Here is a 15,444-nt window from a genome sequence, read left to right on the forward strand (position 1 = left end):
TCAATTCAACAAACATTTATTAGAACCTATTCTGATGAAGGTAATGTGCCAGGTACATAGGTCCAAATAACAGATAAGAAAGATCCCTGTACTCTATGAACTCATAAGAAAAATACTAAACCAGAAGTATGAAACAGATGCTGAGGATGCATAGAGTGAATAAACAGTACATGAGAATCAGGAAGAACATGACTAAGTTTAGATGACATTTGATTTGGGTGACACCAACACAGTGGCTCAAGTGGGCATGATAAGGAAGCATATGGCAAATCCCTGGTAACAGGATGCCTTCTGAAGTGTTCCTCCAATGCAAGTGGTTGAAGATGTCCCAGAATCACTCCTGTTTGTAAAAATCTGTGAACACATTCTAAAGTGCTATAAGGTGTTCTAGCCACAGTTCATAATATGAAAAGGGTTTTCTTTGTGCTGGGCACATTGGGTAAGTAAGTATACTAGCTCTACTATATCAGGTCCAGCCACCTTGCCTATCTGGCCAGGTGAGAGAACATCCCTCTACAGCTAACTGAGCACACTAAAAATGCCAGGGCTCCTTCCACTGTCAGCTGAATTTATGATAGTCTTCCTCATGTTTCTGATGGAAGCAAGTTTTTCTAACCCTTTATGGCCTTATAAGAACTATCATCCACACTAGTAAAAAGACAGTCAATCTTTGGATGTACATCAGAAATTTAGTTGCAATTACTGTGCATGAAATGAGAGTTGGCTCTTAAAGAGCTATGGTAAAAGTTTGAAAAGTAAGATAGGCAAAAGCCCTGCCACTGGGTAGGGTGACTTGAAATGTTTTGAGCTCGTTATGTATTCAATAAAGAGAATAGTTGTCTCATTCACTTAAAAAGCTAATGAGAGAATTTAGCAACCTAAGGTGAAAGCCCCCATGTAAATTGCTAACTACTAAACAAGTCAGTCGTTATCCAATGAAGACTATCTCAAATTATCAAATACAAATTATGATGACAGACATCTACCCTCAGATGCTCCTTCACATACTACTATGCTTTGGTGTAAATGGCTTACATGATGAGAGCACATACACCCAAGTGAAAAAAACACACTTCTAGAAGTAAAAAATTAAAACCCATATGATAAGTAATATGACAATCTTGCAGCAGCAAACTCTAAATAATGTATTTCCAATAATTCTTTTATATATTGTCAGTGGATCTCTTCAGTCACTCTGTACATGCTAACCAATTCTTTTTACCTCTTCCAGAATAATTTAAAACCTCAACTCCCTACTAGGGAGGCTGAGGCAGGAGAATGGTGTGAACCCGGGAGGTGGAGCTTGCAGTGAGCCAGGATCGCGCCACTGCACTCCAGCCTGGGCGAAAGAACGAGACTCCGTCTCAAACAAAACAAAACAAAACAAAACAAAACAAAACAAAACAAAACCTCAACTCCAATACTGCACCAAACTTGTGAACAAAATGCATTTGAAATACAGTGTTAGTAGAAATTGTTGGTAAAAGATTTTTCAAAGAAATACAAAGTGTCACTGCCAATCTTGCCTGAAAACCACATATTGGTGTATCTTTAATTTTATATCCTCTAAAATTATGTTACCATTAAGATTAGAATTTGCTATTATTTCCTTTCCCCCAGAAACACATTATTAATGTTCTCTCAATTGATTAATGGATTGAAAATAGTATATTCTATAAGTAAACAAGTAAGTTTAGCCATTTGACATAGCCTTCGACAACTGTGCAGTGAACTACAGATACAATTTAAAATGTCAAATGAGTTTGTGCATTAGTAAGAGTCTTAAAATAACTAAATATTCTTAAACTATGAAAAAATTAATTCTTCCCTATCAATATTCCCATTAAACTAATTTCAGACACAATAAACAGTACACTGGCATATTTAACAAGTTAGATTGCAGGAATGACAGCTGATTCTTTAAAGAATGTAACCATATCCTGACCCCTAATGTTATTAAAATTCCAGTTATTAATCCTGTCTTATTGGCCTTTTGTTTTCATAGCATTTTCATCAAGGATTAAGGAAGATATTGTCAGGCTGGAAAAGCTTGCATTTTCTGCTATGATTCAGAACAGCTGGCATTCTTGTTTGGATAACCCTTCATTCATATTATTTTCTTTGCCCCACATTCCCCACAGCAAAATTATACAAGTCCTCACCATTTTGCAAATCCCCCTTAGGGAAATTAATGCCACGAGCTATCCCTTCTAGTTATTTATCTATTTTCACTAATATACTGCTTTATAAGGCCCCAAAGACTATGACCACCTCCACAATTTCGCATCATGGTGGAGATTTAAAGGCTTTTGTCCCTAAGATGAACACTGCGTCTATCTAATCCTTGCTTTCTCTGTTGTTACTTTCATTTTCAGAAAGAGATATGAGACACAGCAGTCAATGTAACACCATCTGCAGATTTCAAATGGGTTTTTACTTTATATTGTATGTAGTCTTCCCTTCTATGTTTAACCAAAAACCTCATTCAAAGACGGGCCATTATCATGCAAGTTTGAGTGTAGTTCTATTTTTAAATCCTGTGCTTTCAAAAAGAGAATTAAAAAAGAAAGAAATGAAAAGCTAGAGATGAACTTTTCAAGGTCCCAAATAAGAGGTGTGATTTATTCCAAGAGAACATCTTCATAATTAACAGATAAATGAACTGTATTTTGTGTGTTCATGTGGAGAGTCAGGGAAGAGGACTGGGGGAGTGGTTCACTTTGTTAAGATCATCACTAAAAGTGTTAACACAAATAAATGCCAGTCCCCCAGACACCTCCTATCTAATATTTAATGTTGACACAAGCCAGTAAAACACTAGGAAGCAGGAATGGCTAAGTGGTGAAGGAACAACACCATAACATTTAAATATGATTTTGCTGATACATTCATAAAAGACACCAGAGAAAGGGCAATGAGAAAATTCTGGTACAATACTTCACATGGTTTGTGTTAATTATCACTACAACCTTGCGAGGTTGTCCCCAAGAGGAGCTTTGCTTTTGCTTATTGATGTCTATAATTACTAGGCATAAACATTAAGGCACACATCCACATTTATGAGCCACACATTGGCTCAGTAGTATCAAATGCTTTCTTCTATTTTGAAAGACACAGGAAAAAAAATAGCAGGGAGTGCCCCAGAAGTCACTATGTTAAAAGCAATTACAAAGCATTTTAAACAATATGGTTATAGCACTCTGAAAAAAATAACACACTTTAAAAAAAGCCTCCTCCCACTCTTAGAACACATCAACTCTTAGTTTTGCAAAGTTATCTAATTGTTGCCATCAATTTAGGGAGTTGCCAAGAATTTACTTATTTAATTGAAAAACAATGCATCAAATTAACACAGATGTGAAATAAATGATAAATAGTGAAAGTGAAAAACAAATGAGCACGGTTTTTTGATTGGTAGTTTCGTCACTGTTTTGGTTACATTACTAATTATAGCTCTTGAAGGCTAAAACAATTAAATTTACAGGGTTGGGGTATAATCTTTTATTAAAAGAGTGATAAGTATATAAAAACCATAAAGACAGAGCATGGCTATTAAAAAAATGATTAACTGTATTTAGTGGTAAGCCACTTAAACATAAAATGGGACTGTAATTAATTCATGTTTTCCAACCCTGGATGATAAGCTTACCAGTCGGCTGAATCACTGATTGCAGCCTTCGCCCAAGTACCAGCATCTGCTGTCACGAACCCCACATCATCATGTGAGCTGGAAGAAGACTGGTCAGAGAGATGTGGAGGAAGCACTGGCAACCTGTCATCTTCTATAATGACAGTGTCATCTTGGGGCATATTCACTGTAGGGGACAGCTGGTATTTACCTGTCCAGTGAAAAAAGAAGAAGAGAAATTCTAGACATCGATCAAAGTGTTACATCTATTAATTTTAATACTTTGATATATTAGTAAACGTCTAACTTTCCACATATCTGCTCAACCTGGTAGAACGAAACAGAATTTAGCACATTTACTTTTCATAAATGATTGTCAAACAGAGACCTTGAGTCTATTACTACTTCTGATGCTACAACTATATAGCTCAGGGCAATGGATGCAATTTTTCTGGTTTTAAGTTTCCTAAAGCCAAAGATAGTCTCTCAAATGTCTTCTAATGTGAAAATGCTAGACGCATTCTAAACTGTGAATGTCCTTTGAAAAATTATCGGTAAATTTACAAAGAAGCCCCACTAACTCGCATTGGTTATTCATTCATTCATTGAGCAACTGCTGCAGAGCAGGTACTGCAAGACACAGTCTCTGTCCTTAAAGGACATATGCCCTAGTGAAGGAGAAAGAATTACAAGCAGTGATAATTGTATGGTAGTGTAGAGATGAGCCCAAAGCCATTCACTTGTGTTGTAATTGCCTGGGTTACTGGGGGTAGGAAGTGCTGGAAATCTTGGCAAAAGTTAACATCAGAATTAGGTTTTAAATAGTCAATATGATCTTTTCTGCCAGAAGAAATGATGATATTTATTTTAGATATCAGCAACATCATTACTAAATGCATGATGGAGAAAAGCCCATTATGCAGTCAGGTGACACTTAAAAGATGAGTATCACCAGAAACAAAGCCTAGAAAAGGAGAGATAACTTGAGTGATCTTGATGCAAAAAATTAGGATCTGAGTGGCCAGAGGTTTTTCAGGCCATAACTGAGGATGTTGGGATGGCATACACAAGCGTGAAGGATTTTAAAAAGTCTGTATTGTATTGTTCTAGACATTTCAGCAAAGGAGCAAAATTTATTTAAATTGCTACATCTTTTCAGGATAATCCGCAAAAAGTAAACTTGCCAGGGATTTCAATTGCATTCCTCATTTAAGATCAACTACACTATTGTGGTAATACTGTAAGTTCACTGAAACCTCTTCTCAGCATGTTACCAAGAAAAACTTTCTACTTTGATTTCAAATGCACCCATTTTGACAAACTATGAAAATTAACAGCTTATATAAATGCTAATGATAAAAATGTAAATCAAATGTAATACTTAGCCATTTCCCTTACCTGAATTCAAATTACTCATTTATTTCTAATACAGTGTTAGAATATTAGGATAGAAACCTGTTCAGCAAAAGTATCATTCATCAATAAGGTGGGACTTTCTAGCACTATTAGCCAAAGAAATGTTTCCTTCTCAAGACATACTTTTTTTCTTCAAAGTATATAGAATTATAAAACCAGTTACCCCAATGGACAACTCACCACTGACGAGGCATGTCACAATATTAAATACCAAATCCTCACACGGGCATAATTTATTAAAAGGAAATATTACAGTATAATCATAGTGCATTCATTCTTAAACACAAAACTAAAACTTCTGGTTTTACGCAATATATTCTGAGAGATGGCCTAATAAGCAATATGGAACACTGAAAGGTGAATATGATTTTTTTTGTAATCTGTTGTTCTGAGTAGAAATATTATACCTTAACTGTTGTGATACAATATTGTATACATAGATAAATGGCAAGAAATCTTCCTCATAGTAAGAAAATAATTTAGCATTATTTTTCTCACCCATGATTTCAAAGGCTAATATTTCACAAGATTTGAAAACCCATACTTTCCACTTCTTAACATGCTTGCCAGGAATATAGTTTTGGGTTATGGCTCCAAGATTATACCAGGGTAATGGACAGCTAAAAAGTTAACTACATATTCTACTAAGCTCCACCTAGACAATACAATGATCACTTAATTATGTTTCCTAGTAGTTGGCACATCATAAATGTGAAACCTTCTATGACTTGAGAAGGCTTCAATTTATCTTTGATAGGTAAACTTTCCTCTTTCTTCAACTAGTTAACTAGTGACCTACAAACTAAGTAAACTAGTCAGTATCTTGTAGAGGCGTGAAACAATGAAATACAAAATGTTTGTTTACTAAACATTTATTCATTGGCAAATTTACATAGAAGATAACACCACACATGATACTAGAGGAAAACTGTGCCAGTGACATGACTCACAATAAAAACATTAATGTTCCATTTTTCCATGTCAGATTGCTAACAAGATAAAAATGTTCTAAATATGTCTTCTTAAACTCACCACATATATATGAATATACAAACTACTGAGATAAATTCTAAAATGGATACAACAGATTTCAGTTTTCTTTTAAAAAGAAAAATTATTCAGCTAAAAAAGTTGAGAAATAGTTAAAGTCCCAGGCTTACAAATGACAATGTGTGATGTCTTTTACAAAATGGATGTGCTGGTTAAATTAGTTATGCCAATTATCCTTGTTGCTGGTTTTTTGTTTGTTTGTTTGTTTTTGATATGGACTCTCACTCTGTTGCCCAGGCTGGAGTGCTGTGGTGTGATTTCAGCTTAATGCAAGCTCTGCCTCTTGGGTTTAAGTGAGTCTCCTGCCTCAGTCTCCCCAGTAGGTGGGACTATGGGTGTGCACCACCACATCCGGCTAATTTTTGTATTTTTCATAGAGACAGGGTTTTACATGTTGGCCAGGCTGGTCTTGAACTCCTGACCTCAGATGATCCATCTGCCTGGGCCTCCCAAAGTGCTGGGATTACAGGCATAAGCCACTGCGCCCAGCTGCCTTGTTGCTGTTTTTTATTGTTAGTTAAGAGAGACCAACCATTAGAAAAATGTTTAAGGCTTTTCAAAGGAAGAATCCTATGTAGGCAGCCCCACTACAGGTTACTTTCTGACGAATGTCCAGGACTATTACAAAATCCATGATTGTGGAAATTCTGTCAACAGAGATGACAGTTAGAGAAATCTTGCCTTTGGTCACAATCCTGGCTGACCCCAACAAAAGCTAAGGAAATCCTAATCAGGTGTGACTCCTGATAAAGAAAAACATGCATCCAAATTTTGGTTCAGAAGTACAGAAAGCGTGCAACTTCTGTCAAGTTAATTAATGTATTTGCTCCATAACTCCCCCACATATAAGGTAAGTTGGTTGGAGTATGTGGTTTGAAGGCTGTTTTCAAAGATTTAACGTCTTTGATTTTTTTAGTCACCATGGGTGCCAGGATAGAATAAGATCTGGAGACTTTCGAATAACTGCTTACAGATGTAGATAATTATAAATTGATAATAATAAAGAATGAAGATCTCAGCATTCCCCAGAGAGGGCTATTTTTAGAAAAAGGAAATAGCCAAAAACAAAGTAAAACAAAAAACATCATGGGATATCAGGACTTAGTTCCTTCATCTGTTAAGTGAGAAAGTGTGACTGATGACATCTGACATCCTTCCAACTCTAAAGGCTCTTCCTTTTGGGGTGTATCTTTTAAAAGCCTTTCTCCAGGGATGTGTTCACATAGGAATGCATCACAAAGCCTCAAAGCTCTGTTTAGCCTAGAGTCCTATATAGGGGATTACTCCATATGAAAATTCAACCTGTTAACATAAAATTAATAACTCCCTAAGGTAATCAGCCAGAATTTCAGTACAAAGTTCCTTTTGTATCATAGCAGATCATGAAGTAAATACCTCAACCTCCACTAATGTCTACAGAGGAGTGATTCCAAACATATAGAAGACAATCATTAACCAAACAATCTGAGGAATTTCCATGCGCCTAGATACTGTGCAAATCAATAAACACTGTTGTTATTGGTTTAGGTGAATGGAAATCCAATGTCCTGATGTCTTTGGAACTATGGAATTCATGACTCAGAAAAACATAAATCCAAATTTTGGTTCAGAAACTGTGTGATTTGTCAAGCTTCTTAATTTTTTTGTCCCATACCTCTCCTAATGCCTTGTTTGGGCATTCTGTTGCAAGGTAACATCTTGAACAGGATGTCTAACTTTAAGTGGTAACTAATTTCACAAATCGTATTTGATTCTTACGGCCAATGATACTAGAATAAGGACTGACAAAGAGTGAGGAATTTTCAAATTTGCAAAACACAAGATGAATCAAAATATGCATATACACTTGTCAGGGTAAAACTATTTAGAATCCCTAGTTTCCGGTACAATTGTAAAAAATTATCTTAAGAAAATATCCAAATCATAAAAACATCAATTTAGCCTACCCTTAAATAGTAATGCATCTGTCACCCCCAGCCCAAAGTGGTAAAAGGGCATACACATCACAAAACACAGAACTGGGAGAGAAGTTACTGCCCTGGGGAAGCATCTGGAGTTTTAAGAGTTCAGTACATATCTAGCAGAAGGAAGAGGAAACAATGTCAACTGTAATGCAAACCAAAGAGGACTAATGAAGCTGTAGCTAACAAAATCAGGGCAACAGACTAGGAAGAAAATGAATGACTCTTCAACTCATATATACAGCATTTCAAAAGGTTACTAGCTGAATTTAGGGATTTTTTTGGTTTGAGTTTTAGTTTTAGTTTTTCGCCTTCCTCTGAAGCATCAGGGATTGGAGGCAGGATGCAGGTTACAGGAACTGGTGGACCAATGGTCTGATTCAGTATGGCAAGTCCTATGTTCCTATAATAAAGGGGAAATTACAGCATATCACTTTGTGTGCACACATATCTAGGGACACATGCACACTCTCTCTCTCAAGGGGATTGAAATTTCATCAATAAAAAGATAATTTAACAAAGATAAAGATTTATACCAAAGCCAAGAAAGTACGGAAAATCCAACAGCAGTGAAGAGAGTGGTAAGTAACAAGGAAAGATTTAAAAGTGATAAACTATGTACAAAGCCTTTCACCTGACAGGTGTTCAACCCAACAGGTGTGGCACTCTTCCCTGACATTCACTTAGGCCAAGCATGTAAAAAGAAAAATGTTGACAAAGTAAAACCAGAAAGCTGGCTTGTCTAAGTTCCACATGTAACAAGATAAGAAATTACATATTCAGCAATTTTTCTAAACTAGAAGGCTAGAGAGATTAGAGGAAGAAAAACAGACAATTCTACTAGACATGTTTATGTATGTTTTTGATCATGCCCAGTAGAAAGTTCTTTGAAGGCAGAGATTGCTTCTTACTCATCTTTGTATCTGCAGCAAAAGTATATACACAATGTCTTGCCAATAGCAGGCTTCCCATAAACACCCACTGACGAATAAATTACTGTTTCAATGAAGCTCCATAATGGAAACTTGAATTGTATTAAATCTGCATTAAACGTACTAAAAATGGAGTTAAATTTAGGGTTTTACTTTAAATGAAAGCCTTGCAAAATATACCAGTAATAAAAGTGTTTTATGTCAGGTGTTATTTTAATCAAAATGGCTTCTTGTGTTTTAAATTAGAAAACTCTCACAAGCTAATCGCAAGATGAGCAACTCAGTAAATCCAACCACTCCTCTGGCAAAGCAAGTCTTTATTAACTGGATCTGTTAGTAGAAAGCTGAACTGCTGCAAAGCAAGTGCAAATAACCTCATTACCCACTGGGGGCCATGCAGATAGGATGGTACTGAATCCAAACAAAGGATGCAGAAGACTAGTTTCACGATTTTAAAACTAAGGCTTCAGAAAAGTAAAATACAATTAAAATACAGTAACATCCTATTAAATACAAACCAGATACATGTGAATATTTTACATATGTGTGCATATATCTGTATATAAATATTTTTTCTCCCCCCTCCAGGCAGTGCCACTGTGAATGATATGTAACTTTTGAATCCTTTTTGCCACAAGCCATTAAATTTTGATTTCTTTTTAAACATAGCTTCACATATTATCTCAAGTAAGTAAAGAATATCTTGATCACTAGAAAACATTTCCATATGATCCCTTTCTTTTTGGTTCCTTCCTCATGTTACAGGATCTAAAAGTCACTTAAATCAATGGATTGATTTACCTCTTCACATGAACACTTCCTGAATGATTTTAATAAACCTATTCTCTTTTGTCTTGAAAACATTAATATTTTTATTTACATTAATATTACACTAATATTACATTAATATTACACCAATAACCTCTCAGTAAACCAGTGAAAGCATCAAAATAAGATGTGATAAACAGAGTTTTACCTGACTCACCCATTATTCTACTGAGGGCAGCATTTCTGCTGGGTGATTCATCAAGCCCCTCAATCCCACTGTAGAGGGAATGGGAAATTCTTCGTTCTCTATCATCCAACGCTGTTTCAATGGGCAGCTCAGGTCCAGGGGGGCTCCCAGGTGACTTCAGCTACAGAGTAACAGGCATGGGGCAAAGAAAAATCAGTACCTGGAGGCCCATTAGCAGCATGGGAGAATTATAACAACTTGCCCAAGGCCTGTATCCAACTGGGTACCAAATGAACTAGAACTTTTCACCCTGTACCAAAATAATTTGTGATGACAGCTCTGCCTAATGACCAACTTTCTGTGCCACTTTATACCATGCCTCCCATGAAGTTCTGTCAGATTTCAACCACTGGAGGAAAAATATGTATATTTAAGGCTTTTTTAAAATCAGAGCTTGTTGTTTATTTTTCCAATTTGACTGTTAGTGTCTGTTTAAGTCAATTTAAGTTACAGTGTAATTCAGAATTCTTTACTAGATGTTACTCTATAAAAGGCACGCTTGATCAGAATGGAAGCTGCAATTTAGCTATAGGTCTTATACTTATGGTATGTAAATACATCTAACAATTAGCACACATTTTTCCATGTGTGCTGGTGGAATTATTACCTACTCTACAAGACCTAAAGACTCTATCAGCTCAGGTGTCTTGAACAACACACTGATTTTAAATTCCTCCTACTAGAAATTAAGAATAATCATGGTATTATCTTTACTGTAATGTTTAAGTACAAGATAGTAGCTGCAATAATCACTTTAGTAGTGTACAGAACAATATGCAAATCAGGACCAAATATTCTAATAAAGCACACAAAGATAGGAGGACTTCAAAAACATATACAATCTAATAAATAAGCAATGAATGTATGTCAGTTTTGATGACAATACATTAAAATGGTATCGGGCATTTCTTAAAACAGCTAGCTGTGTCTAATAAGTCATATTTTACATAAAAATAATATAAGTAAAAAATTCATCTTAGTAAGGCCTTCAAACAAATCTGTTTTAATGAAGAACAAAGTACATTTAACTACAATCCTCACGACGCAGACTGTGAGGTTCACCACAAGGACTGGTATCTCATGATGCTTTGGTGTTAGACAGACAGGGAGGGCCAATGTGGGGGAGTGGGCAGGAGGGCAGCATCACACAGCACAGCGAGAGAGAAGGCGCTCCTCTCACACAGGAAACCACAACTGTCGCACTTCCTTCAGCTGAACAAATTATTATTTCTGTTAGAAGCTATCATCTGTTTAATATAAATGAGATATTTAATGAAGTTCCGAATTGTAGACTTATCTCTCCCAGTTTGATAAGCACTGGGGAGATTTAATGCATTGAAGGGTCAACACAATTACAATTGGAGGCACGTCAAACTGCAGGAGAATAATAAACTTGCAGCTCTAGTGAATTAGGCTCAATAAGGTTTAAATTGTGAAATGAGGATTTGTTTTATTAGGTTTTTTTTTTTTAATTGTAGATTACAACTGACAGCTTTACTGAAAAGTAAATTAAATATTCAAGGTCTCTGATGTAAAGAAATAAAAGAACAGTTTCTAAAAAAATGTAACATCTAAATTCCAAGAGACTCTGGGAAAGTAAAAGAAAAAAAAAGCTAATAAAAAGAATATCCTATACCAGTAAGAACAAGCATGGTTTTTAAATTAACACACACACTAAAAAGTATACCTACATAAAGATTTGCTATACAAGACTCTATAAACAAATCCTGCTTACTATATAACAACTTATCAAAAGACAGACAACATATCCTCAAGCTCGCCTGAAAAATGTATTTAATTGAACTGTATAATGCTGCAATTTTCTACATGATAAAACCTTTATAAAACTTCTTGAGAAATCCCTAAATATCCCAAAAGGCTATTTTAAAATTTTATAAAGCCAAATAAAAATTCCACTAAAAGGTAGTACATGCAGGTTTTCTAGAGAAAAACAGTAAGAAAAAAAAAAACAGTTCAGAAAAAAACCAAGCACTTGAACATTTTCATAGGAAAGATTCTCCACCTCCCCTACCTCTCTACCCATGTTTAATTTACATCTCAAAAGACAGATTTAAATGAAGACATCAATAGTTGACTACATAAATATTTAACAGAAGATACAATGGCTTTTAATTTCTTTTAAAAAAAACTGGGGTTACAGTTTTGTTTTAAATCTTTTGATGATTTCTTGTTGTTGCAAGAACACCAGCTTAGGAAATAGAAATGTGTCAGAGGGGGCACCAGCGAAACTGAGGAAGAGAGGTAACCTCAGTGGTCCTGGGAGAACGGCTGGCCTCTGCTCCCCCGGCTGCTCTCACGCCCTTGCAGGCTCCTTATATTAAAATCTTATTAAAAGTAAGCTTTGGTTGGGTGTAGTGGCTCACGCCTGTAATCCCAGCACTTTGGAAGGCCGATGCAGGTGGATCACGAGGTCAGGAGTTCAAGACCAGCCTGACCAATATGGTGAAACACTGAATATACTAAAAATAGAAAAATTAGCCAGGCGTGGTGGCGGGGCACCTGTAATCTCAGCTACTTGGGAGGCTGAGGCAGAGAATTGCTTGAACCCAGGAGACAGAGGTTGCAGTGAGCCGAGATCACGCCACTGCACTCCAGCCTGGGCAACAGAGAGAGATTCCATCTTGGTGGGGGGGGGGGGTGGGGCGGGAATTAAGCTTCATTAGAAGAAGAAACTAAAGTAAGCACAACTGCGATTTTCATTTTGTTGTCTATTTGTGGTTTAATGTGCAAAAATTTTCTTGACTCCAACTAAATACAGTCCCCTGTAGTAGTGGCTGTTTAGCCCCTCAGTTCCATCCCAAGGAAAGTCGTTCTACTTATTAAAGAACAAAAACAGCTTTAGGTTGCAGCAAGATAACTCACACTCGTAGGAGTGTAAAGTGATACAGTCTTTTGCTACAGTAACTTGGAAATATATTACCACAGGGCAAAAAAAAATCTTATTTTTAACTCTTTGAACAGGCCTTTATTTCATGTTGTGGTCACTATCCCAAAGGAAATAATAAGCTAAGTGAATAATGAAAAGTCATGTGAATTTATCTGTGAGGTTTAATAAAATCTCCGTTTGTTGTGAGTATGCATTAGCAAGTCAAATAGTGTCTTTCACTTCAAGAAAATGTATCCCACCATCTCCACTACAAACACTGAGAAGTTCGTATTGGAATGGCCTTAACCCCCTTCAACAAACCTAAAACTGGATTCTCACTGGTGATTGGCAAGATATTATTCAATATTTCAGGGTTTTTTTTTTAGCATATTGTATTTTATCCCCAACGCCTAGCGTAGAGCAGGCACTGGTGGAATAATTAGATTAATAAATTCATTCCTAAAAGTGAGTGAGTCATATTTTCCTTAAAACACACTACATTATGTGGAAATAGGCTGTTAAAAACAAGGACACAGAATAATGTTGAAATTAAAAGACATTTAACCTAGATTACAAATATACATTCTGGAAAATATTAGCTTCCAGAGGACAGGTGAACATAAAGCAACTAATGAAAAGACAGATTTTAGTTTTGGAGGAGAGTGAAGGAAGATTTAGAGTACAGTTCCACATTCTCTTTTCAAACAGGACCACATTTATTTTCCTTCACATCCCCATGAGGGCAATGGCAAGAATCAGAAATGTGAGGTGGGCTCCTCAAGTCAGCACATGGCAGAACCAGAATTTCAGCGATTACATCAGATTGTAAAGCCCATGCTTTTATTGTACACTACTTCCCAACGCAACTGGGATATAAAGTGCCTGAACAACACAATCGCAGTCAATTAGATCCACTCACCTGTGTAAGAGAAACAGACATTTTGCTTCTAAATTACTTTGCCACCTATGTTGGCCTTGCAGCCATTAAAGCAAATCATTTGACCTCTTTGCATTTATTTCTTAATACAGAAAAAGAAGAGATTCATAAATGATACCTTAGGCCCCTTTCCTATTCTAATACACCTTTCTCATTCTAAGAGGATTAAGCCTAGAGAAAAAACTCATTTTAAAGAAGTCCTTGATGACTAAATCCCCCAATATGAGGTCTAAGACAGAAAGCTCACCTGGCGATACTCTCTACTGGCACTAAGAAAAAGCTTTACATAAAATCACTTCTAACATGGATATAATAAAATGCCTGGAAGCTATGTTAAATTATAGTAATTTCTACAAATATTAATGTCCTTAAAATATTTAAAAATCAGCATAATTCTCATATAGAGGCTATTTTCAACACTCAAGGAATGATGCCTGGCATTTACTTCCATTCCCCTCCAGTCTCGTTTAAAAGTCTTCAACAAATGTGTCCTTTGGGGTAAGTGAAAACAATTTTTCTCTTCTTATTTTGTGTATTCCAAAACTGAAACAATGGAAAAGAACGCCGGGACTCAGTTTTTCTCTAAAAAAGTGAAACAATCCTTTAAGGGCTTTAAACAATGGGAAGCCATCTCTTTTTCTTTGAAGCAAGAAAAAAGAAAACAAACAATGATTGCTTATACAATGTTTTTAAGTGTAGTTAGGTAAAACCATTAGATCTATGGAAAGAAGGAAAGCAAAGGAAATAAAAATTACTGACACCAAAATCATTGTGTTTGACTTGTCTGAGGGTGACTTTGGAATTTCAGTTTCTAATACTAACAAGACCTCTTTTTCTTTAAAAAAAAAAAAAAAAAAAAAAAAAGCCAGATGGTAGCGGGTACCTGCAGTCCCTGGCTAACACGGTGAAACCCCGTCTCTACTAAAAAATACAAAAAATTAGCTGGGCGTAGTGGCGGGCACCTGGCAGTCTCAGAATCCACAATTCCAGCAAAAGAAAATCAAAGAGGAAACCACGATAGTGTGACAGCTGCTGGGTGAAGGGGAGTACACAGGGCTATGAAAATACTTTGGAAGAGAAAATGGAAAATGAAAGACTGTGTAAGTCTTTGCTAGGATGAGGGGCAGATAGACTCAAGTGGAAGACCTAGAGGTGTAAAAGAGCATCCCATGTCTGAGAAAATACCAGAAACACTGAGTAGCTAGAGCAGAGGTGCTGCAGGGGCTGTAGGGCACCAATGACAATCAGGCATGTCCCAGTGGGCCCCATGATGGAGACTGGTTGATCCTGGAGATGTGGAAAGCCTCTGAAGGGATTTCAGCAGGGACTGACATGATCAATGTGTTTTGTAAAAAAATTTGCCTGACTGCAGTGCAGAGAATGGATTGAGGGAGAAAGCCTGATTGCAGAGAAACCCCTCAGGGAGCTGCAGCAGTGAGCCTGGTGAGAGGAAGAGGTCTGAACTCAGGCAGTGGGAGAGGGGAGAGAGGGGAGCGGCTGAAGGAAGAGAGATTCTAGGCCAGGTGCAGTGGCTCACAGGTATAATTCCAGCACTTTAGGAAGCTGAGGCCAAAGGATTACTTGAGTCCAGGAGTTTAAAACCAACCTGGGCAACATA

The 15,444-nt window shown here is 36.5% G+C and overlaps 1 protein-coding gene across 31 annotated transcripts in view; it reads right to left on the reverse strand.

Annotated features, from left to right (window-relative positions):
• Positions 1-15,444, reverse strand: part of PARD3 (par-3 family cell polarity regulator) — a 712,145-nt gene that overhangs the window by 227,969 nt on the left and 468,732 nt on the right. For 20 of the 31 annotated variants that reach the window (XM_063638016.1, XM_063638015.1, XM_055275119.2 and 17 more), the window contains 2 exons: positions 9,973-10,123; positions 3,650-3,839 (listed from right to left, as the gene is read on the reverse strand). In XM_063638016.1, the coding sequence (XP_063494086.1) occupies positions 3,650-3,839; positions 9,973-10,123 (341 nt within the window). Of the gene's footprint in view, positions 1-3,649; positions 3,840-9,963; positions 10,124-15,444 lie in introns of all 31 variants that reach the window. The other 11 variants (XM_055275117.2, XM_063638013.1, XM_055275113.2 and 8 more) reach the window with 1 other exon arrangement.

Source organism: Symphalangus syndactylus, chromosome 4, assembly GCF_028878055.3.
Source record: "Symphalangus syndactylus isolate Jambi chromosome 4, NHGRI_mSymSyn1-v2.1_pri, whole genome shotgun sequence".
Taxonomy (NCBI): Eukaryota; Metazoa; Chordata; class Mammalia; order Primates; family Hylobatidae; genus Symphalangus; species Symphalangus syndactylus.